Source organism: Balaenoptera borealis (genome assembly GCF_965194805.1).
Source record: "Balaenoptera borealis genome assembly, chromosome: 16".
Taxonomy (NCBI): domain Eukaryota; kingdom Metazoa; phylum Chordata; class Mammalia; order Artiodactyla; family Balaenopteridae; genus Balaenoptera; species Balaenoptera borealis.
Genome location: NC_138872.1, coordinates 84,769,189 through 84,791,726, shown reverse-complemented (window position 1 = coordinate 84,791,726; position 22,538 = coordinate 84,769,189). Strand labels below are relative to the sequence as shown.

General features: G+C 44.4%; 1 protein-coding gene across 4 annotated transcripts in view; it reads right to left on the bottom strand.

The window, feature by feature from the left end:
* The window catches only part of RNF216 (ring finger protein 216), a 184,486-nt gene that overhangs the window by 15,636 nt on the left and 146,312 nt on the right, over window positions 1–22,538 (bottom strand). For 3 of the 4 annotated variants that reach the window (XM_082360924.1, XM_082360925.1, XM_082360926.1), the window contains 2 exons: window positions 14,885–14,982; window positions 2,605–2,827 (listed from right to left, as the gene is read on the bottom strand). In XM_082360924.1, the coding sequence (XP_082217050.1) occupies window positions 2,605–2,827; window positions 14,885–14,982 (321 nt within the window). Of the gene's footprint in view, window positions 1–2,604; window positions 2,828–14,884; window positions 14,983–15,011; window positions 20,215–22,538 lie in introns of those variants that run through there. The other variant, XM_082360931.1, reaches the window with a different exon arrangement.

Below are 22,538 nucleotides of genomic sequence, written 5' to 3'. Positions count from 1 at the left end.
TGCTTCTCCACTATCCAGGTCATCCTCACTTGCCCCAGTGAAAGCTGACTTGTCAATGGCTATCCCCAGGCCTCTGCGGGCTATGGTGCAGCTTCCTTGCTAGCTCCAAGTTGGCAGGGTATCTATCCACTGTTATGTTCAATCGTTTTTTGGTAGAACAAGTCTTCTCACATACTACATTGCCATCCTTACAGAGCAATTTACAACTGACTAATAGTAATACTATCAAACTTAAAAATTATTGGGACTTCCCTGGTGGCGCAGTGGTTAAGAATCTGTCTGCCAACGCAGGGGACACGGGTTTGGGCCCTGGTCCGGAAGATCCCACATGCCGCGAAGCAACTAAGCCCGTGCACCACAACTACTGAGCCTGTGCTCTAGAGCCTGCAACCCACAACTACTGAGCCCGCGCTCCGCAACAAGAGAAGCCACCGCAATGAGAAGCCTGTGTACCGCAACGAAGAGTAGCCCCGGCTCGCTGCATCTAGAGATAGCTTGCGCGCAGCAATGAAGACTCAACAGAGCCAATAAATAAATAAATAAATAAATGAAATTTATCGTTATTATATACATAAAAAAAAAGAACAAAGCATATTTCTCCACATGTTCAAGTCTCTTCATGTCCTTCAATACGGTTTTATAGTTTTCTTCATACTTCTTGTTAAAATTAATTTCCTGGGTATTTCACGATTTATATAGCTACCGTGAATGGCATTCTGTATATTTATTTTGTATCTAGCCATCTTTCACTGCTTCCGATGCCTTTTCAGTTGATTATTTTGTCTTTTCTCAGGTTTAAAACAGTAGGTTTGCCTTTTTTTTTTTCTTTTTTTTTGGGGGCTGTGCTAGGTCTTCGTTGCTGCGCGCAGGCTTTCTCTAGCTGTGGTGAGCGGGGGCTACTCTTCGTTGCAGTGTGCGGGCTTCTCATTGCGGTGGCTTTTCTTGTTGCGGAGCATGGGCTCTAGGTGCGTGGGCTTCAGCAGTTGCAGCGTGTGGGCTCAGCAGCTGCGGCTCACGGGCTCTAGAGTGCAGGCTCAGTAGCTGTGGCACATGGGCTTAGTTGCTCCATGGCATGTGGGATCTTCCCAGACCAGGGATAGAACCTGTGTCTCCTGCACTGGCAGGCGGATTCTTAACCACTGCACCACCAGGGAAGTCCTGCTTTTCTTCTTTACATATAAAAGTGCTTAGAACTTTTTATTGGACACACAGTGGGTGTCCAATAAGCATTAGTGATTATCTTCTCCAATATCTATATTTTTCATCTTATTCTCTCAGCTAACTGCATTGACTAGCACAAATAATGGTGACAGTCTTATATATGACTTTTGGGGAATGCTTCTATGTATTTCACTATTAAACACATGCTAATGACTGTTTTGAAATATGGGGCTTATAAAACATATTAAGTATCCTTCTAATACTACTGTTAAAGCTTAAATCAAGAATGGATACAGTCATCCCTAGATATCCACAGGGCATTGGTTCCAGGACCCCCACGGACACCAAAACCAGTGTTGCTCAAGTCCCTTATATAAAATGGTGTAGTATTTGCATATAACCTATGCACATCCTCCCGTATACTTTAAATAATCTCTAGATTACTTATAATACCTAATACAATGGAAATGCTATATAAATAGTTGCTGGTGTGTGGCAAATTCAAGTTTTGCTTTTTGGAACTTTCTGGAAATTTTTTTCCCTGAATATTTTCAATACATGGTTGGTTGAATCCACAGATGTAGAACCTGCAGATACAGAGGGCTGACTGTATTTGTCTTTTTTTTTTTCCCCCCCCACAAACACTGTATTTTATTTTTACAAGAGATAAATAAACTGATACCAAGCATTGTACATGGATGACCACAACAAAAGCAACAATGACTGCAATTACCAAACATGAAACACCCTCATATTATGGCATAATATTGACATTCAGTCCAGTAATCCTCCACTGTAACAGCTCCTTTCCTTTGCAGTGAAAATTGATTTGTATATTTTTTGCCTCTGAGTCCTTGTGGGATTTTTTTTTTTTTATTCCAACAGAAAGTCACAAAAATTATAAGCATCCTCATCAGTGTATTTGTCTTTATCATCTAAAGATATCATATGGTAAATTATATTAATAGAGTTCTTAATACTGAACCATCCTTGCACATCTGGAACAATCTCACTTGGTCATGGTTTCTATTTGTTGTTATTTTATTTAGAGAATTTTAAACCTATATTCATAAGTGAGATAAATCTGTAGATTTCTTTTTCAGGGTTACCTCTGAGAGGTTTTGGTATCAGCATTATGCTGGCTTTATACAAATATATGTAAAATATTCCGTACTTTTCTATCCTCGGAAGTATTTCAAATGGCATAGAAAAATTTTATTCCCTAAAGGATTAAAAGAATTTGCTCATAAACTGTTGCGGAATGCTGCTTTCTGAGGAGTAGCTTTTTAGCTACTTTCTCAATTTTTGTGTGTGGTTATCTACGCAGTTCCCTATCTTTTTAGGATTCAAAATGTGTTATGTGTGTATAAAATCTCTTTTCGTCATATTACGTTATAGATACTTTTTCCCTACAAAGCAACATGTAGCCATGCATTCACTTACAGTGGGGTCGGTCCAGAGGGAGCATCTTGAACACTCCTGGCAAGGGGCTCCTGGGGAGCGAGGATGCTGGCAGAAGTGGTCATATCCATTAATAGATACTCGACAGAGGTAGCACATTTGGGCACCGCAGCGGCAAGACATGCGGTTGCAGCCTTCTGATTTGATGAGGCCGGTCCCACACTTATGGCATTTCCTAATGCGGGCTGCAGTCATCTTTTCTTCACTAAAAAAAAGAAAACAGGATTGGAGATAGCACGGAAAATGAAAAAGAAAGAAAAATATTATGGCCCTTAAAGTCTTTCTTTCTTTCCACAGATAATGATTGCTTGGCTCTTTTGGTGACATTCGAAGGGTGAAAAGAGCCTATGTTCTGGGCTTCTCTGGCGGTGCAGTGGCTGGGAATCCGCCTGCCAATACAGGGGACACGAGTTTGAGCCCTGGTCTGGGAAGATCCCACATGCTGCGGAGCAGCTAGGCCCGTGCGCAACAACAACTGAGCCTGTACTCTACAGCCCGTGAGCCACACCTACTGAGCCTGCACACTGCAACTACTGAAGCTCGCGTGCCTGCAGCCCATGCTCCGTAACGAGAAAGGCCACTGCGATGAGAGGCCCACGCACTGCAATGAAGGGTGGCCCCCAATCGCCAAAACTAGAGAGAGCCCTCGCACAGCAACGAAGACCCAACTCAGTCCAAAAAAAAAAGAAAAAAAAAAAGAAAAAGGAGACTATGTTTTGGAATCTCAGAACTGGCTTCAGTTTTTCAGTTGTATGACCTTGGGTAAATTAAACTGCCTCGAGACGCAGTTTCCTCATTTTTAAATTGGGAGAACCCAACTTTCTCATAGTGTTTTATTTATTTATTTATTTATTTATTTTAACATCTCATAGTGTTTTGAGGATTACAGATAAGATACAGAGTACCCTGGGGCAAGTGCCTGGCACCCAGCATTTAGAAAATGATTATTCTATTTGTTATAGGAGTCCCTATAGGCTTAAAATGGAGAGAAAAAACTCAGTGTCTTCCTAATCAATGTTTTTTATATACACAAAGCTGGATAATGGAGAGCCGGTAAACCTTAGTTACATACACACCTTAGACTTTTAAATACATACTTGACATAGGGCTGGGGTAGACACAGCTGGGAGCGATCCAACAGCCACCCTATGACTTCTTCCTGTTGGCAGAGCTCACTCCTATGACAAACTGGCATGTTGGAATACTACCTTCCCAGACTCCCTTGCAGCTAGGGGATGGGCACACATATGACTCAATCCTGGCCAATGGGAAGCTTATAGGGAGCCAACTTGTTTCCAGAAGCACTTTTACTGATATCTAGAGTCAAGATGACAGGTCTTGGCTTGTTTTCAACAGCTGGCACTGCTGAATTAGTTACTTCTAATGGTGCTGTTAATAACTCTGAAATAACACTTGCCACCTTTGCCTATAATTGCTTATGTGTCTGTCTTCCTCTGCTGTGTTGAGTTCCTTAAAGTATAAGGCAGAGGCTATGATCCTTGTACCCAGCTGGCATGAAGAAGCATCATCTTGATGGGAAGGAGTCAAAAGGTATTCCTGCTGAGACCAAGAAGAGCATGAATGACCCTAAGCATGGATAGCCTTGAAGGACTCATCCTATTGCTCAAGAACTTCTCTCCTCTCTGAGTACAAACACAGTGTGCAACCAGGTAATTGCTTCAACGTGAAGAACGTAATAGTGTGGGGATGAGTTCTGATCTGCACTCTCCCTCCTAAAGCTGTGAGAATGCAGCCTTCTTCCTTCCACTGCTCCCAGTTTTTCTGCTAATAAGTAAGAGTAGCCAGATGAGCCTGTGGTCAGGCAAGTGTTTTTTTTTTTTTTAAAATATACATTTAGGACTTCCCTGGTGGCACAGTGGTTAAGAATCCGCCTGCCAACGCAGGGGACAAGGGTTCGAGCCCTGGTCTGGGAAGATCCCACATGCCGCAGAGCAACTAAGCCCGTGCACCACAACTAATGAGCCTGTGCTCTAGAGCCTGCGAGCCACAACTACTGAAGCCCTCACGCCTAGAGCCCGTGCTCTGCAACGAGGGAAGCCACTGCAATGAGAAGCCTGCGCACCGCAATGAAGAGCAACCCCCGCTCGCCGTAACTAGAGAAAGCCTGCCCACGGCAACGAAAAACCAACACAGAAAAAAAAAAAAAAAGAAAAAAAAAAAGAAAAAAAAAAAAGAAAAACCAACACAGTCAAAATAAATAAATAATAAAAGATATTAAAAAAATACACTTATTTATTTATTTTTGGCTGCATCAGGTCTTTGTTGCTGCGCACGGTCTTTCTCCAGTTGCAGTGTGTGGGCTTCTCGTGTCGTGGAGCATGGGCTCCAGGCACACGGGCTTCAGTAGTTGTGGCATGTGGGCTCAGTAGTTGTGGCTCACGGGCTCTAGAGTGCAGACTTAGTAGTTGTGGCGCACAGGCTTAGCTGCTCCATGGCATGTGGGATCTTCCCGAACCAGGGCTCGAACCTGTATCCCCTGCATTGGCAGGCGGATTCTTAACCACTGCGACACCAGGGAAGTCCAGGCAAGTGGTTTTAATTATTGATATTTAGAAGACTGTTGTAGAATGCTCCTCAGAAGCCAGATCATGTGTTTAAAAATAGAAAAATACATTAGGAAATTGGCTGCTATTAATTTCATTTAGGTCTAAGTTTTGAATGGCCCAAAATGAAGGGAGGCAGAACTTTGGCTTGAAAAGAATTTAAACCCAGTTCAAGTTACAGAAGAACAAATGAGTTCTAAGTTTTGCTGAACAGGAAACAAGGTCAAGGAGACAAAGTTTTAAAAAAGCAAATTTATTATTGTCAACACTGTACACATGTTCATGATTTCAGCAACTGTGAAGACAGTTCTCAATGTTCCATGTTAAGACTCACAGGTTCTGGGACTTCCCTGGTGGTCCAGTGGGTAAGACTCCATGCTCCCAATGCAGGGGGCCCAGGTTCAATCCCTGGTTGGGTAACTAGATCCCCTATGCATGCCACAACTAAGAGTTTGCATGCCGCAACTAAGAGTCTGCATGCCACAACTAAGAGTCTTCATGCTGCAACTAAGAAGCCCACATGCCACAACTAAAGATCCTGCATGCCGCAACTAAACGTGCCACAACGAAGATCCCATGTGCCACAACTGAGACCTGGTGCAGCCAAAATAAATAAATAAATAAATATTCAAAATTATTATTATTTAAAAATAAAGTTCTTGTCTTTTATTTTTTATTATTTTATTTATTTACCCCCCCCCCCCCTTTTTCGGCTGCATTGGGTCTTAGTTGAGGCATATGGGATCTTTGTTGAGGCGTGCAGGATCTTTCATTACGGTGCGTGGTCTCTTCGTTGCAGTGCTCAGGGTCCTCTCTAGTTGTGGCGTGCAGGTTTTCTCTCTAGTTGTGGCGTGTGGGTTCCAGGGTGTGTGGGCTCCAGAGCGCGTGGGCTCTGCAGTTTATGGCACGCGGGCTCTCTCATTGAGGCGTGTGAGCTCAATAGTTGTGGCGTGCGGGCTTAGTTGCCCCGCAGCATGTGGGATCTTAGTTCCCCGACCAGGGATTGAACTCGCGTCCCCTGCACTGGAAGGCTGATTCTTTACCCCTGGACCACCAGGGAAGTCCCCAAAATTACTATTAAAAGAACAAACAAACAAGACTCACAAGGTTCTGATGAAAAGTTTCCAATCTGAAAAGCTGTAACCAAAACACAATTGCCATTTTCTATGGCACAAACTTTCAGTGCACACGCACCCTGGAGACTGAGGTGTGGCTTTAAGCCATTGCACTCTGCCTGGGGCTGGCTCACCGCTTCCCTGGGCAGCTGCTTAGGCTGTAGTGTGGGAGAGGAGTGGCTAAAGAGAACCAAGGTTACACAGTCCTTTCCAGGAAGAGGGTGCATTTGCTTGCTCTGTTCCACCAAGCTGTCAGTCGCCAATGTGAAATAATACTGGGTGTGGTGGGGGAGAAAAGGCACTTCTAAATGGATGGAGGAATATGAAGAACACATACAACTCAGCATGGTTATAATGTTCAAATAGCTACTCAACACTGCAGGATATCTATTCAAGTCCTTTGTTTTTGCAAAAGAACAGAACTAGATAGGGCCAGAATGGCCCTGTACCATAAAAGGACTGCTATTATGGGATGTGGTGACCACCTATCCAGTAACGTGAAAGTGCAAAATGGGACTGGGGAGAAATCATAGTTGATTTTTTTGGGAGGAGGATGATTTGGCAAGTAGATTCTAAACTAGGCAGGAAGCAAACAGCTCTACAGGATGTGATCGTTTGCAGGAAAGGAAGAGAAGCCTGGGCTGCAGCTGTGTGGACTGACCTTGTGTTCAAACAGGAAGGCTCACTGCCCTCCTCTACATAACCAATCAAGATCCTACGATTCCATGATTATTTGTTCTCACCACTATTTAATTATGTTGGAAACTCCTTTTGGGAGCTGTCCTTATTTCTTGTAGCATACACTATTCAAAATCTTAAATGGCTTTTCTCTGTGAGCATGTGTATGCATTTTTTTGGTGATAATGTGCACATAAAATTTACCATTTTATCTATTTTAAAGTGTACAATTCAGGGACATTTAGTATATTCCCAATGTTGTGCATCCATCATCATTACCTAGTTCCAGAACATCTTCATCCCCAAAGGAAACTCTGTACCTATTAAGCACTCACTCTCCCCAATCCCATTTCCCCTGCAACTGCTCATCTGCTTTCTGTCTTTAACGGTTTTGTCTATTCTGTACATAGGCAAAGATCCATATGCCTATGAATACTTTATATAAATGGAATCATACAAGATGTGGCCTTTTGAAACTGGTTTCTTTCACTTAGCATGTTTTGATGGCTCATCCACAGTGTAGCCAAATATCTTCATTCCTTTTCCATGGCTGAATAATATTCCACTCTATGGATATACTACACTCTGTTTACCATTCATCAGTTGGTGGACATTTGGGTTGTTTCCTCCGTTTGGCTATTGCAAACAGTGCTTCTAACGAACATTCCTGTACAAGTTTTGCTGGAATACCTGCCCCATCTTATACCACTTATTATGCTGTATCTTATGATTTAGCAGTAAACTGCTTATGATTCCCTGTGTGTACCCTGTTGTTTCTTACTACTGACAGCTGGCAACTGGGGATTCCTTGGCTCTCTGGTCCATGGCTTTAGAGCTATATGGTGGGGAAAAGAAGTGGAAGCCCCTGGAGCACCCTCTGCCTACAAAAAGTGATACCAGATTCCTGTGAGCATCTTTGAGAGTGGCACCACCATCAAAGACTTCAAAGATGCAGGGGTGCTGATTCTCAATAAATCTCCTTTTACTTCTCTGTCTGGACTGTACAGAGGAATGGGTCTTGGAGAACACTGCATTACTATAAGCCTAATCAGGTCCTGACTCTAATTGCAGCTGCTGTTCCAGATGTCATTTCTTACCAGAGCAAATAAACATAACCTCTGGCAACTGGTATGCAGCCAATGATCTGGAAAATGCTTTTATTTTCTGACCAATAAGCCGAGAACACCAGAAGCAGTTGGCAAGGACCTTGATCATCTGTCAACCAACAGACAATCCACTGGACCACTATTCTAATGACATGCAAATAGAACCTAGTGAACAGGAAGTAGCAGGTACTTTACGATACATTAATATGGTGTATGTATGCCAGAAGGTGGGAGATAGATCTCTTGAAAACACAGAGATCTCTAATCTCTATGAATCTCTGGTGGTCTGGAGGTCACGTGTGTACATATCAGGCTATTCCTTCCAAAACTACGCACACATTGCTGTCATCTTGTATCCCCTACCACAAAGAAAGAAGTCAGACATTTGGGAGGCCTTTCTGGATTTTGGAATTAACATATATCACATCTGGATACATGGTTCTGATCCATTTACTGCTGATACAAAAGGCCAGGTTTAAGTAGGGCCTAAACCAAGAGAAGCCTTACAGCTGCTATCGGACCCAGTGTTGTTCCCAGTGTCTATGGCAGACCAACATGCTGAACAGAGCTGGTAGCAGGAACTGACAGGAGAGTCAGAAAGGGGGCTGTGCTTCAAAAAGTAACCAACTCTGGGAATTCCCTGGTGGTCCAAAGGTTAGGATGTGGCACTTTCACTGTGGGGGCCTGGGTTCGATCCCTGGTTGGGGAACTAAGATCCTGAAATCTGTACAGCATGGCCAAAAAAAAAAAAAAGTAACCAAGTCTTCTCCTTCTGAGAAACATCTCTGGGTCTGTGACCGAGTCTTGGAGTAGTCTAAATGCCTGATCAAGAACCAGTTTATAGAGCTGGGCAATACTCCATCACCAACTGCAAGTAGAGTACATATGACCAGGCCTGAGCAGGCCCTGAATGCAAGAAGTTGTCTGTTTATGTGCTTTGTCACATTTATAAATCAGGGCTTCCTGCTTAAAAAAGAAAACAACAACAACAAAGAGCTAATACTTATTATAGACTTATCACGTGGCAAGAACCATTCTGGGTATTTTAATCTTCATAACAACCCTACAAGTAGGTATGATTATACTCTATACTTTACAGATAAGGAAATTTAGGCACAGAAAGATTAAAAAATTTGCCTAAGGTTCTTAAGTACAGCTATCCAGGGTGAGCACTCAATAAATCTGTACTGTCTTCATGAATAAGACATCCTTCTTCGAGGCAAAACAAAGGCTCAAACAGCAACAACAGAAATCATCTGTTCCTCCCAACTCAAACTAGATATGACATGTCCACAATAACAAGAACAGATTTTGGGGGAGCTGGCTCGTAAACTGGCTGAAAGACAATTCCAAATGAGAAGTTTAAAGTGTTTTAGGCAATAGCACAACTGCTAGAATACTGCCAGACAAGATGATGACTTTGAAAAAAGAACATTTTTTGACATGTTCATCACTCAAGGCCATGCCACTGGTCAGGGTGGTGGTTACTCTAAAATATAAAGGCTGGCTGACAGGGGTAAGTCTGGATGTGAGGAAGCAATACCACATTTTTCTAGTTGGCGTGGTATTTGTGATTACTATGTATGTGGCTGTATTAGTTTTCTTTTGTTTACTGTAACCTTAATCACACCTGCAAAGCCCTTTGCCATGTGAGATTAAAAACAAAACAAAACAAACCACAGGTTCTGGGGATTAGGACATGGATTATCTTTGGAGGCCATTTTCTCTTCTCTAACATAGTCTGCCCTCTGGCTTCCAAAGATTGATATCCATCCCACATGCAAACTACAGTCACCTCATCCCAAGGACCCCAAAGATCTCATCCAGTATAACATCAACTCAAATTTCAACATCTAAATTAGGTATAGATGAGACTCTGGGTATGATCCACTATGGGACACACTTCCTCTCCATTTGTGGGCCTGGGAAACTAAAGAAACAAATTATCTGCTCCTAAAATACAATGATGCGACAGGCCTAGGACAGCATTTACAGATATTCTGGTTCAAAGGGGGAGAAAATGGAAGGAAAAAAGGAGTCACCATTCCTAATAAATTTAGAAATCCAGCTGGGCAAACTCCCTTATATTTCAGCTCTGAGAACAATCCTCTGCGGCTCACAGCTCTGCTCATGGCTTGAAGAGGAATAATCTTTCCTTTTTCAAGAAAGGTAGCATATGTTTGCAGCTGAGTAGTTTTTAATCAGCCTGTTTGCCGCTTATAGAATTTTGGGGGTCTGACAGACTTCTTTCATTTTGTACTGTCTCTTTCAGTCCAACCTGGCAGTGTTTCTACTGATATAAAATTCTCAAGAACCTTGTGGGTCTCCCATGTATGTCACAGGGATTCATTCCATTAAGACATGAAGCTCAGGGGTTTCCGTGGTGGCACAGTGGTTAAGAATCCGCCTGTCAATGCAAGGGACACAGGTTCGATCCCTGGTCTGGGAAGATCCCACATGCTGTGGTGCAACTAAGCCCATGCGCCACAACTACTGAGCCTGCACTCTAGAGCCCACAAGCCACAACTACCGAGGCCCTCGTGTCTAGAGCCCGTGCTCCACAACAAGAGAAGCCAATGCAGTAAGAAGCCCGCGCACTGAAACGAAGAGTTGCCCCTGCTCTCTGCAACTAGAGAAAGCCCGTGCACAGCAACGAAGACCCAAAGCAGCCAATAATAAATAAATAAATAAATTTATTAAAAAAAAAAAAAAAAAGACATGAAGCTCATTCACAGATATTTCCTTGATAATCCCATCTCTACTTCTGGCTTCTGCTTAGATGGCTGAGGGATAATACCCGAGTTTCCTAGAGGCTCCCTGGTTACACTGAGGGGATCTGTGAGTCACTCTCTCAGGCTCTTCAAAGAGCCTTTGTGTAACTGAACACTCTGACATTCTCAATGCAGCCTTGGTTTTTTTCTCTAGAGCATGCTTTTCCTGACAGTCAATCTCTTAATTTTAGGGTCTTTTATCATCTGGAGAGTATGAGAATTTCAGAAACAATCAAGCCTGTTCCTTTAAAAAAAAAAAATCTGTTTATTTATTTATTACTTATTATTTTTGGCTGCGTTGGGTCTTTGTTGCTGTGCGCAGGCTTTCTCTAGTTGCGGCGAGCAGGGGCTACTCTTCGTTGCAATGCGTGGGCTTCCTATTGCGGTGGCTTCTCTTGTTGCAGAGCACGGGCTCCAGGCTTGCGGGCTTCAGTAGTTGCAGCACGCAGGCTCAGCAGTTGTGGCTCGTGGGCTCTAGAGTGCAGGCTCAGTAGTTGTGGCGCATGGGCTTAGTTGCTCCACGGCATGTGGGGTCTTCCTGGACCAGGGCTCGAACCCATGCCTCCTGCACTGGCAGGTGGATTCTTGACCACTGCGCCACCAGGGAAGCCCCGCCTGTTCCTTTTTGTTAACAGCTCTCCTCTCAGTCTATCTCTTTCCACTTGCATTTTCTAGTCTTCAATACTGTGCTTGGGGGACTTCCCTGGTGGTCCAGTGGTAAGACTCCGTGCTCCCAATGCAGGGGGCCTGGGTTCAATGCCTGGTTGGGGAACTAGATCCCGCATGCATGCCTCAACTAAGAGTCCGCATGCCGCAAATAAAGATCCTGCGTGCCAATACTAAGACCCAGCACAGCCAAAAAAAAAAAAAAAAAAAACTGTGCTTGGAAACTTCAGTTAAATGTCGTTTCACCATTTACAAGTTCTACTTTCTTTTTTTTTAAATTTTTATTTATTTATTTATTTATGGCTGTGTTGGGTCTTCGTTTCTGCGCGAGGGCTTTCTCCAGTTGCGGCAAATGGGGGCCACTCTTCATCGCGGTGCGCAGGCCTCCCATTATCGCGGCCTCTCCTGTTGCGGAGCACAGGCTCCAGACGCGCAGGCTCAGTAATTGTGGCTCACGGGCCTAGTTGCTCCGTGGCATGTGGGATCTTCCCAGACCAGGGCTCGAACCCATGTGCCCTGCATTGGCAGGCAGATTCTCAACCACTGCGCCACCAGGGAAGCCCTTTTTTTTTTTTTTTTTTTTTTTAAATTTTTATTTCAAGTTCTACTTTCTTCATAACTGCTGGACACAAGTCAGCTAAGCTTTCTGCCATTATATAACAAGGATTCCCTTTCCTCCAGTTTTCAATAACATGTTCTCCATTTCCTTCTGAGTCCTCACCAGCACTGCTTTTCGTGTCCATATTTCTACTAACAGTCTGTTCGTGGTGATTTAAGTGTTCTCTAAGGTAATTTAGGCTTTGCCCATAATGGTCCTCACTTACTTCTGAGCCCTCAATGGTGGTTTCTAATATCTGTATTTCTACTCATGGTCTGTTCAAGGCAATCTATGTATTTTTCTATCATGCTTCTCAAAATTCTTCCAGTTTCTACCCATTGCCCAATTCCAAACCCATTTCTACATTTTAAGGTATCTGTTACAGCAGCATTCCACTTCTGGTTCCAAAATTTATTTTCTATTGCAGCTGTAACAAATTACCACAAACATATTAGCTAAATGTAACACAAATTTATTATTTTATAGTTTTGTAGGTCCGAAGTCCAGCATGGATCTCACCAGACTAAAATCAAGGTGCTGGTGGGCTGTGTTACCTACTGGAGGTTCTAGGAGACAATCTGTTTGCTGCTCATCTGGGCTGTCAGAGGATTCAGTTCTTTGAGGTTGTAGGACTTGAAGTCCCCATTTTCTTGGTAGCTATAAACAGAAGGTTATTCTCTGCTTCTGGAAACTCTCACATTCCTTGGCTCATGGCCTTCTTCCTCTATCTTCAAAGCCAGCAACAGGAAGTAAAATTCTTCTCGTGTCTCTCTGACTCTTTGTCCATCATTCCATCTTTGTCTGACCAGAGAAAAGCTCACTCTGCTTTTAAGGAGTCATGTGATTAGACTGGATTTACCTGGATAATTCAGGATAATCTTCCCTATTTCAAGTTCCATAACCTGAATCACATTTGGAAAGTCCCTACTGCCATGTAAGGAAATATATCCAAAGGTTTACAGGTTCCAGAGATTAGGACATAGGACATCTTTGGGGAACATTATTCTGCCTACCAAACCTGTGACAAAGAGCAAAGTCAGGGAGCCATTTGCCTAGGTTCAAATTCCTGCTACGCCAATTACTACCTGTGTGACCATGTTTACTTGGGCTCTCTGTGTGTCAGTTGTGTCATCTGTAAAATGAGGATAATAGTGCCTATCTGTGGTGGAGACTTGGAGACTGTTAACTGCCCCAAATAGCCATTTCCCACTTTATTTTTTAAAAAAATTTATTTATTTATTTTTGGCTGTGTTGGGTCTTAGTTTCTGTGTGAGGGCTCTCTCTAGTTGCGGCGAGCGGGGGCCACTCTTCATCGCGGTGCGCGGGCCTCTCACTATCGCGGCCTCTCTTGTTGCGGAGCACAGGCTCCAGATGCGCAGGCTCAGTAGCTGTGGCTCACGGGCCTAGTCGCTCCGCGGCATGTGGGATCTTCGCAGACCAGGGCTCGAACCCGTGTCCCCTGCACTGGCAGGCAGATTCTCAACCACCGTGCCACCAGGGAAGCCCCCCACTTTATTTTCTTGGTCACAAAACCCACTCCTTACCCTTCAAATTTAAGCTGGACAAAAAACTGGCCAGCTAGAGACTATATATGGTATCTGCCTTGGAGCCAGGTTGTGGCCATATGACTCAGTGTAGACCAACAGGGTATGAGCAGAAATAATATATATAACTTCTGCTTCACTTAAAACTTAAAAGCTGCCTGCCTGGCAATTTGTCTCTGTCTCTCTCCTTTTCTATGGGCTGGAGTGCAACTGTGGCTGCAACCTAGTCACAATTATGCAGATAAGAACACCGCCTTAGTGAAGCAATGAGGTCAAGAAACCTAGGTCTTTGAATGACCTCATGGGAAAGATCTGCCCCACCTGCTAGGCAGGGCTGGACTATTATATGAGAGAGAAATAGACTTCTGTATTATATAAATCAATGTATTTAATATCTGTAAAGTGCCCAAACACTTACGGAGTGCTATACAGTAATGTTCTTCTTACTGACTGCATTATTTTGCATTCTGGAGGTTGTAATTCTACTTAATGTCTCAGGCCATCAGTCTCCTATAGAAAACAGATAAGCAACAGTAGTGCAATGTGATTTAATTAAAATGTGTAATAAGGGACTCCCCTGGTGGCGCAGTGGATGAGAATCCGCCTGCCAATGCAGGGGACACGTGTGCAATCCCTGGCCCAGGAGGATCCTACATGCCGCGGAGCAACTAAGCCCGTGCGCCACAACTACTGAACCTGTGCTCTAGAGCCCGTGAGCCACAACTACTGAAGCCCACAAGCCACAACTACTGAAGCCCGCGTGCCTAGAGCCTGTGCGCCTAGAGCCCGTGCTCGGTAACAGAAGCCACTGCAATGAGAAGCCCGTGCACCGCAACGAAGAGTAGCCCCCGCTTGCTGCAACTAGAGAAAAGCCTGCGCGCGGCAATGAAGACTCAACGCAGCCAAAAATAAAATAAGTTAATTAAAATGTGTAATAACCCATTGTATTTAAATAGTAAAGAGAAGAGGAACCGAAAGTTACTGAATTCATATGTGCCAGGCATTTACTATGTTACATTTGACCCAAGAAATAGTTCTAAGAGGCTGCAGAGATGAGGAAACAGAGGCTCAGGGGTTAGGTCCCTTCCTTGAGATCACTAGCCTGGGGTAGCTTGAGAGCTTGTTTTTCCCACAATATTCACTGCCTCCTCTGCCCAAAAGGCAGGTTAATGGGGGAGTTGCAAATCAGTCAATAAGCCCCCCTGAATCATGTTACTCACATAGATGTTCGGTACTTGATGTCATCTTTTTCAGCCAGTTCTTCACAAGTGAGACCGTTGTGCTCTTTCCAGAGTCCCTGACACTTCCTACAGGTTTCCTGGGGATAAAGGAGAGACACAAAGACAGCTCTTCGTGAGTAGACACCATATATGTTTCTGTTTAACAATTGGGGGGGAATGCGAAACAAGCTTCACTTGGCTTGAATTCTTTCAGAGGATCTCTCTCCCTTTCAGCAGGGATATTTCTAAGGACATCTCTCAATAGAAGATGTAACAATCATTATAAGAAAGCATGGGGAAATTTTTCTCTCCTTGGATGAAAAGAAAGTGTTGCTCCCAGCACCCAAGGTTTGTAAGGTTTTCTAAAATGCCAGGAGTCACCTGAAAAAACTACAGAAGATAAATTTATGTGATCTTGGTTTTTTAAAAATAAAATACTGTGAGCTGCTTGAGGTCTGGTTCTGCCCAGTGTTCCAGTGTTGGTCTGGCATAGACCACTTGTGTTGAATTGAAGTGAAGAACAGTCTAGATTAGGATCACTAGGGGTCCTTAAGGGAGACATTCCCTCAGTCATCCCTCACTCATAAACATGGATATCATCCTCCATAGCTTAACTTCATTTATAAACATAAATTCAAAAGAATTACTACTTTTTATTCTAGGACTCTTCACAGTTTATAAAATATTTTCACATGTGCCAGAAACCATCTCACATCAATAACAGGAATTTAAAGAAACATTAATTAAATTTAATTTCCATAAATAGAAATCACAACCCTAATAAGTACAATGAAGGAAGAAACGGTGTTGTCAGCTTTGTTTGACCTGGGGTGACAGTGAAGGCTTGAGGAAGTGGAGCCTGAGATCAGAAAGATGAGTCAAAGAAAGCAAAAGGAGAATAGCATTCCAGACAGAGGAACAGTAAGAGAAAGACTCCGGCAGATGAAACTGGCCGAGTTTGGTTCCTGTAGCTGGACTGCAGGCAGTGAAAATAGGCCTGGTGAGGCCCATTGGAGCCAGTCCATGTGAGGCTTTGTAGGATGTGATTATCAGTTTGACCTTTATCCTAAGGGTGGTAGGGAGGCGTCAAAAGGTGTCAAGCATGGAAGTAACATGAGCAGGTTTGTGATTTTAAAAGATGATTCTGCGTGGAGAACAGAGTAGAGGGAGGAAGGAGTGGAAGTGTAAGACACTAGGAAGCTATTAAAGTCATTCAGGAGAGAGACTATGGAGGCCCCGGTCAGGTAGGTAAGGACATGAAGGGAAGTTGACTGATTTAAGAGAAATTTAGGAAGTAAAACTGGCTGGCTTGGTGACGGCCTGGCTCTGGGAATGAGGAGAGGGAGGTATCACCCTGATGCCTTGGCTTCTGGCTTGTGCAACCCAAGATAACAGCGACATGGATGGAGCTTGGGAACAGTGGAAAAGCCTGGCTTGGGAGGAGGGAGGGCAGGTGTTAAGATCCCGAGTTTTGATCTTGGCAGTAATGACACAGGAGGACCTGTGGGATACCCAGTGGAGATGTCAGGCAGGGAGTTGGGGGTACATGTTTAGCATCTGGAAGTACCTGGGGTAGAGCTCGCCAGGAGATGTGCTAGATTATATCTTCACGTCAATTCTAGAAACATCTCCTACCTCTGTATTCTCCGCTTACTACTGAACTTTCTCTAACATATACTGCTAAGCTGACTCTAACAAGGTGCAGAGTAGTAATACATAGTAAAGATGCTACCACTTCTACATCAAAAAAGGTGGTGGTGGGAGAACATAGTGATGTATAAAGTCAACCTGAAAGGATACCCAAGAAATTGGTAGTACTGATTGTCCCGAGTGGATGGAAAGTGGGGTGAGACTTCTTACTGTAAGCTCTTTGTATCTTTTGTATCTTGTACTACCTAATTAAAATATAAAATTTTAAAAGAGAAAGAGAAATAAAATGGACTGCTTCAGGAACTGAGAACCTGAATAACTCTCATAAAAAGGCTTCAATCAATGGCATGAGGTGGGGTGGGGTTAGAGATGAGCTGATCAGAGACTCTCTACTAAATGCTGTTGCTTCCAAGGGATATGATGCTCTCTGGTCCACTACCTACATCTCTGTCAGTAAACAGAAGCTAAATCAGTACTGACTTCATTACTACACACCCAAACGTAAAGCAGCACAAAACCCAATTTTTTTTTAAAACCCATTTTTTAAAGACCTTGTGCCTGACTATTCTGGGAAACTGGAGGATAAACAACAGCTGGAGAATAGATGAGCTGGTATCTATATCCTAACCTTCAAAACAATACTAACCTGGCCACCCACCAGGAATAACATCTTGGAAACAATGCATGGCATTTAGAGAGTGCTTTCCAGCATTCCTGGTGATCCAGTTATTAATTCATGGGACCTTCTTCGTAAGGGGAGAACCCATTTTCTAGGTGAGGCACAGGTCCATGACAGCAAGAGGACCTGGCCAAGCTGAGTCAGCTGTAAGGGGTCACCACGAAGCCACTGCTTACTTCCAATGTCACAGCGGCTCTCCTGTAGGTCCGTGTGTGGTTTTTCAGGCATGTACTTCTCATTGAAGGGCTGAGGGGTCCCAGAGAATAAAAATGAAATGTCTTTTGAAGAGACTAGCTAGTTAGACATTGAAACCCACAATTAAAAGAAGGCAAGCAAACAGCAGGCTGGGTGAATTTTACATTTGGACCTTTCTGTGTGTTGTTTCTTTACAATGTACCCTCTCTTCTAAACACAGCGTATAGTTTACTAAGCTGTAATTCTCTCCTCTCAAGTACAGCTAGGCTTTGTTCCTAAATGCAACAAATGCTTAAACAATATCAGGCAGAAGAAATGTTCTTCAACGTTTCTAACACGAAGATAATCAATTCTTCAAAGTAAGGTTAATGAAAGTCCCAAGGACCATTTTGGAAGGCAGTACAACGTTGACAAATAACTTCAAAACACGAAGGACATGCATATCCTGGCTGTCAAATCTAATTGGAGAGGCTTCCCATCGCCTGTGTGCGTTTTCAGATCAGGAGGAAACAGATGACTTCATCGTCGCCCCACATACAACAGAGAAGGCAGCCCCCTGCTTCCTGATGAGGAAGGCGTGCACACACTGCTTCACTCAGCAGCTACCCGTCCGCGCTCCTCATGACATCAGAGAGATTTCTGGTTAAGTTTTATGTTGCCCTTTAGCGCCCAAGATGCATCAAGGTGTTTTGACTATTCATTAAGGTCTTAACTTTGCACTATAAAGAAAGTACTCGATAGCTTCTCTTCATCCATTTTCTGCTGCTTAATTAATGTTTACTGGGTAAGGCAGAAGATCAAGTTTGGTTTCAGATGACCCTGTCAGGGAGCCGACATTTCTTCAAAGAAACAGCTTCCTCAGAGACTAGCAGACAGTGTCCCAGGTCATCATCTACACATAGCAGGGCTTCCTGCTGCTGGCAAAGAACCCGAGAGATGAGACCAAGGGTCCAAGTCACCAGACTCTGCACTCCTTGCTCGCCATCCCTCCAGGCCTGCCCTGAAGTTGCTTGGTTCCCTGTGCACCCTGCATCTTTCCTGCTTGACTTCCAGCCTTGTCTCAGAAGCGGAGCACAGTAGAAACTGCTCACTTATTTCTGAATGGTTCCTCCAGTGAAACTTCTAGACTCACTCTCCAGGAGAGAGAAGTCTGCTGGCCTAAGATATGGGGCATGGGGCTGTGGCCAATTCATATCGAATCTCTGAAATTCCAGCTCTCTGCTTTGCCATCTCAGGTACTCAAAAAATGGTGGGGCTGTAAATCCTCACACCTCTTAAGTAAAAGATGAGGCCCGGGCACCTGACCATTCACAAATGCTTAGCACACTCTAGAAGCCACAGGGCTTTGGGCATTCAGGCCACATGTGTCTTCCAGTCGTCAAAGTCACTGGTTCTCCCCACCTCAAGACCCAAATGACATACGGATGCTAGCCAAATCCAGAAAGAGTTCGATTTTAAGACAGGAAAACAGACAATGAGATGGATGCTGGAACCCTTGGGAATCCAGAAAGCTTGGCAAAGTCAAAGCTCAGGCAGAATCAGTGGGCTTTCCTTCCTTTCACTAAGGGAATTCGAGGATTTCTATTTTCTCTACGGCAAGGATGCCGAGGAAGTCAGATATGTGAGCAAACCAAGTAGAGCACAGTGGAGGTAAGTATAATAGTGTACACATGTACGTGCGCACGCGCACACACGAGCACACAAGAGACAGCAAAGGGGGTGGGGCTAAGTCAGACAAGGATTCTCTGAGGAGCTGGTGTCTTCATGGGACTGAATAAAACCAGTATCTGTGGGGACTTCCCTGGTGATCCAGTGGTAAAGAATCCGCCTTACAATGCAGGGGATGCAGGTTCGATCCCTGGTCAGCAAACTGAGATCCCAGATGCCGCGGGGCAACTAAGCCCGCGCGACACAACTGCTGAGCTTGTGCGCCTCAACTAGAGAGAAGCCTGCGCGCCGCAACGAAGAGCACGCACACCTCAACGAAGATCCCTCATGCTGCAACGAAGACCAGATGCAGCCAAAACAAACAAACAAAAATAAAAAAACAACAGTATCATGAGTGACGAGAACATCCAGGCAACCAATGAAGTACTCCTCCCATCTGGACTGACATCTCTCAGTGAAGTGCCTTTCCCAGCTACAACAGCCATTAAAGTATGTAAAATGTAGAACCAGGGAATTCTCTGGCGGGTGGTCCAGTGGTCAGGACTCTGTGCTTTCACTGCTGAGGGCGTGGGTTTAATCCCTGGTCCGGGAACTAAGTTCCCACAAGCCGCACGGCATGGCCAAAAAAAAAAGTAGAACCAGACTCTCAATCAAACATTTCAACAATGAAACATATTCAAAGTGTTAATATTTTAATGAACACAAAAGGTTTTCATATCATTAAATAAAATTGTTTTGTTTTTTAAATAAAATTATTTAAAAGTATTTATTTCATCCTACCCTTTACAATTTTCTGTGTTTATGTATATTTTGCAATGTATGTTACAACAGTAGTACAGACACATAATTTATAAATAAATAAATACAAACTTTGGGGGGAATTCTGCTGTACACATTTTTTTCCAATACAGAGAGCAATCACAAAGTTGTGCCATCTACTACCCTAGATATCAGAAAGTCACGGAAGGGATCCAGACATGGCAGCAACCTGCCTGGGCTTGTGTTTCCAAATGCTTTGATGGACTGAAGAGGCTGAGACTAGAGGCAGGAAGACAGTTAAGCAGCAACTGAAGAGTCTGTGGGACTGGGCTGGGGAAAACATGGACTTGGATCAAGTGATGAAGAAGGAGCAGCAGATCTGAGTGAGGGTGGGGGGCAGAGATGAGAACATAAGTTTAATTTTAAACGAGCTTATTTATTCACTCTCAATATTGGCTGAATTTTTATCATTGGTTGAGGGCTGTATGAGATGCTGGGGATACAGCATTAAGCAAGTTAGACTCGGCGTCTAACTTCTTGGAGCTTATGTTCTGCTGAAGAAAACAGATATTAGACAAACAGGATATACAGCTACAACTGTGACAGGAACACTCAGAGGAGAAGCACTGGGTGCTGTAAAAGAGCAGAGTTAAATTAGCCCAGGGATCAGGAAAGCCTTTTTGAGGATGTGATGTTGAAGCTGAGCCCTGAGGGATGAGCAGAGTTAGCCAGATACGGGGGAAGGGTGTTCCAGGCAGAGGGGAGAGGATGTGTGAAGGCTTTGGCACAGGTGAGGGCCTGTCTCATTCAAGGAGCACAGAGGGAGTTGGTATTGGCTGGAGCCCAAGGGGGAGAGCTGAGAGTAGACAGTGGTCAATCCTGGTGCGGCCGCTGAGGCTGGAGGGAGGTGTTTGGAAAGCCAGGCTAAATGGGTGGGAAGTGCAATGATCTAATTCACATTTTCAAAAGATCACTCTGGCGGCTGATGGCTTGCTAGGTTGTAGGACCTTGCAGTGACCCCCTCACTGAACCAGGGCCTGGTAAATAACTTTTAGGGGAACAAGCCCTAGAGTCTGGATTCAGTTCTTGGCCAGACTTCCTCCACAGCCCTCCACAAATAAGGCCACAACCTCCCTCCTGAACCAAGCTGTGCCAATGCTGAGCCTGGCAGAGGTGAGGCTCACCTGTGACCAGCAAACGGCAACACACCTATCCTTTCTTGTTAGGAATAAGAGGACCACTTTTCCTACACGATTTCGGAAAGGGACTTCATTATTATTTTAAAAAGGAGATTGTTTTTTCAGTTGTGGCTGTTTAGATGAGTTTCTCATTGAAATGTCATCTATATGGTACGGAACATCTTTAACAAGAGTCTTGAACTCAGACATCTCACCCGAGACCCTGGCTCAAGGTTTCAGACCTATACACCTTCTGGTACAGGCTGTTTTACATACACATTTCACTTAGTCTTCACAGCAATTCTACAAGGGAAGTACTGGCCATTATCACCCCCTCCCCCCCCTTTTTTTTTTTAAGTAAATGAGAAAGGAAGGCTCAGAGAGGCAAATTAACTTGTTTAAGGTCACAGAGCTATGGACTCAAGTCTGCTCAAATCCATTTACACTTCCCACTCTATTCTCACTGCTTGCCAGCACGGTGTCTGTGAGCAAGAACAGGTCATTGTTTACTGGAAACCTGAGGGCACATTGTTTACTGGAAGCCCTGAGGTTACAATGGGCATCTTGTGTAAGGAGAGCACAGACGAAAGGTCAGTGAGGTCACGCAGAACCAAGCGTCAGGGTGGCACAGGTGGGACACCGAGCTGCAGCTGTGCAGGATGCCTGCTTCCCCGCGTTTCCTGGAGAGCTGGGAATGACCCGTTAAGAGGCAGCACTGACTAGGATTAAACACGAGGACACCTTTTCTTAATGATAACGATAGGAACCTGCTAATCACAAAGTAATCTCGGACCGGACACATGTGAGGAAGTAGCTGTTCCTGCCGCTTTCAGCCAGTTGCATGTCTGGCGGGGCACTGACGGAAGTGTGTTTTTAGATTCCCATTAGATGTACAAACGTGAGTATTCCACACCAGAACCAAGTATCAGTTACCTGGTCCTTCCCTCAACCAGCCCCTGGAACTTTACTTGTAAATACTGGCCACTCACTTCCCCAAAGGTGGCCAGGATTATGATACATGAAGACTTGCTAGTGACAATGCCTGAGATGATTACCATCACCAACACTGGGGTTCAGTGCAGACAACTTCTGCACTGAAGGCAGTAGGGACACTTTCACTTTCCCTCCCTTGCCCCCTTCAACAAATACCTCCTGAGCGCTGCCATGAGGACCAGGCGCTGTTCTCAGCAAACGAGCAGTGAACAAATGAAGTCCCTGCCCTCCTAGAGTCTACATTCTGGGAGTGTTGGAGTGGGTGGATCGCCAAATAGATAAATGTCGAGTCTGTAGGAAGACAAGGAGCACCCAGGGGAACCAAAGCAAGGTGAGGGGCAAAGAGGTGTGAAGGACAGCCTTGTGCAGAGGTGGCGTTTCAGCTCAAACCTGAAGGGTATCCGGTAGAGGAGCGGGAGCAGGATGGGGGATGGTGGAGTGAGCCAGCAGAGAAGGAGAGAAGCTCAGAGAAACAGCCGTCCCAGGTCCCACGTCTGCCCCGAGCCAGCACCCAAGGCCAGCACAGTTGGCC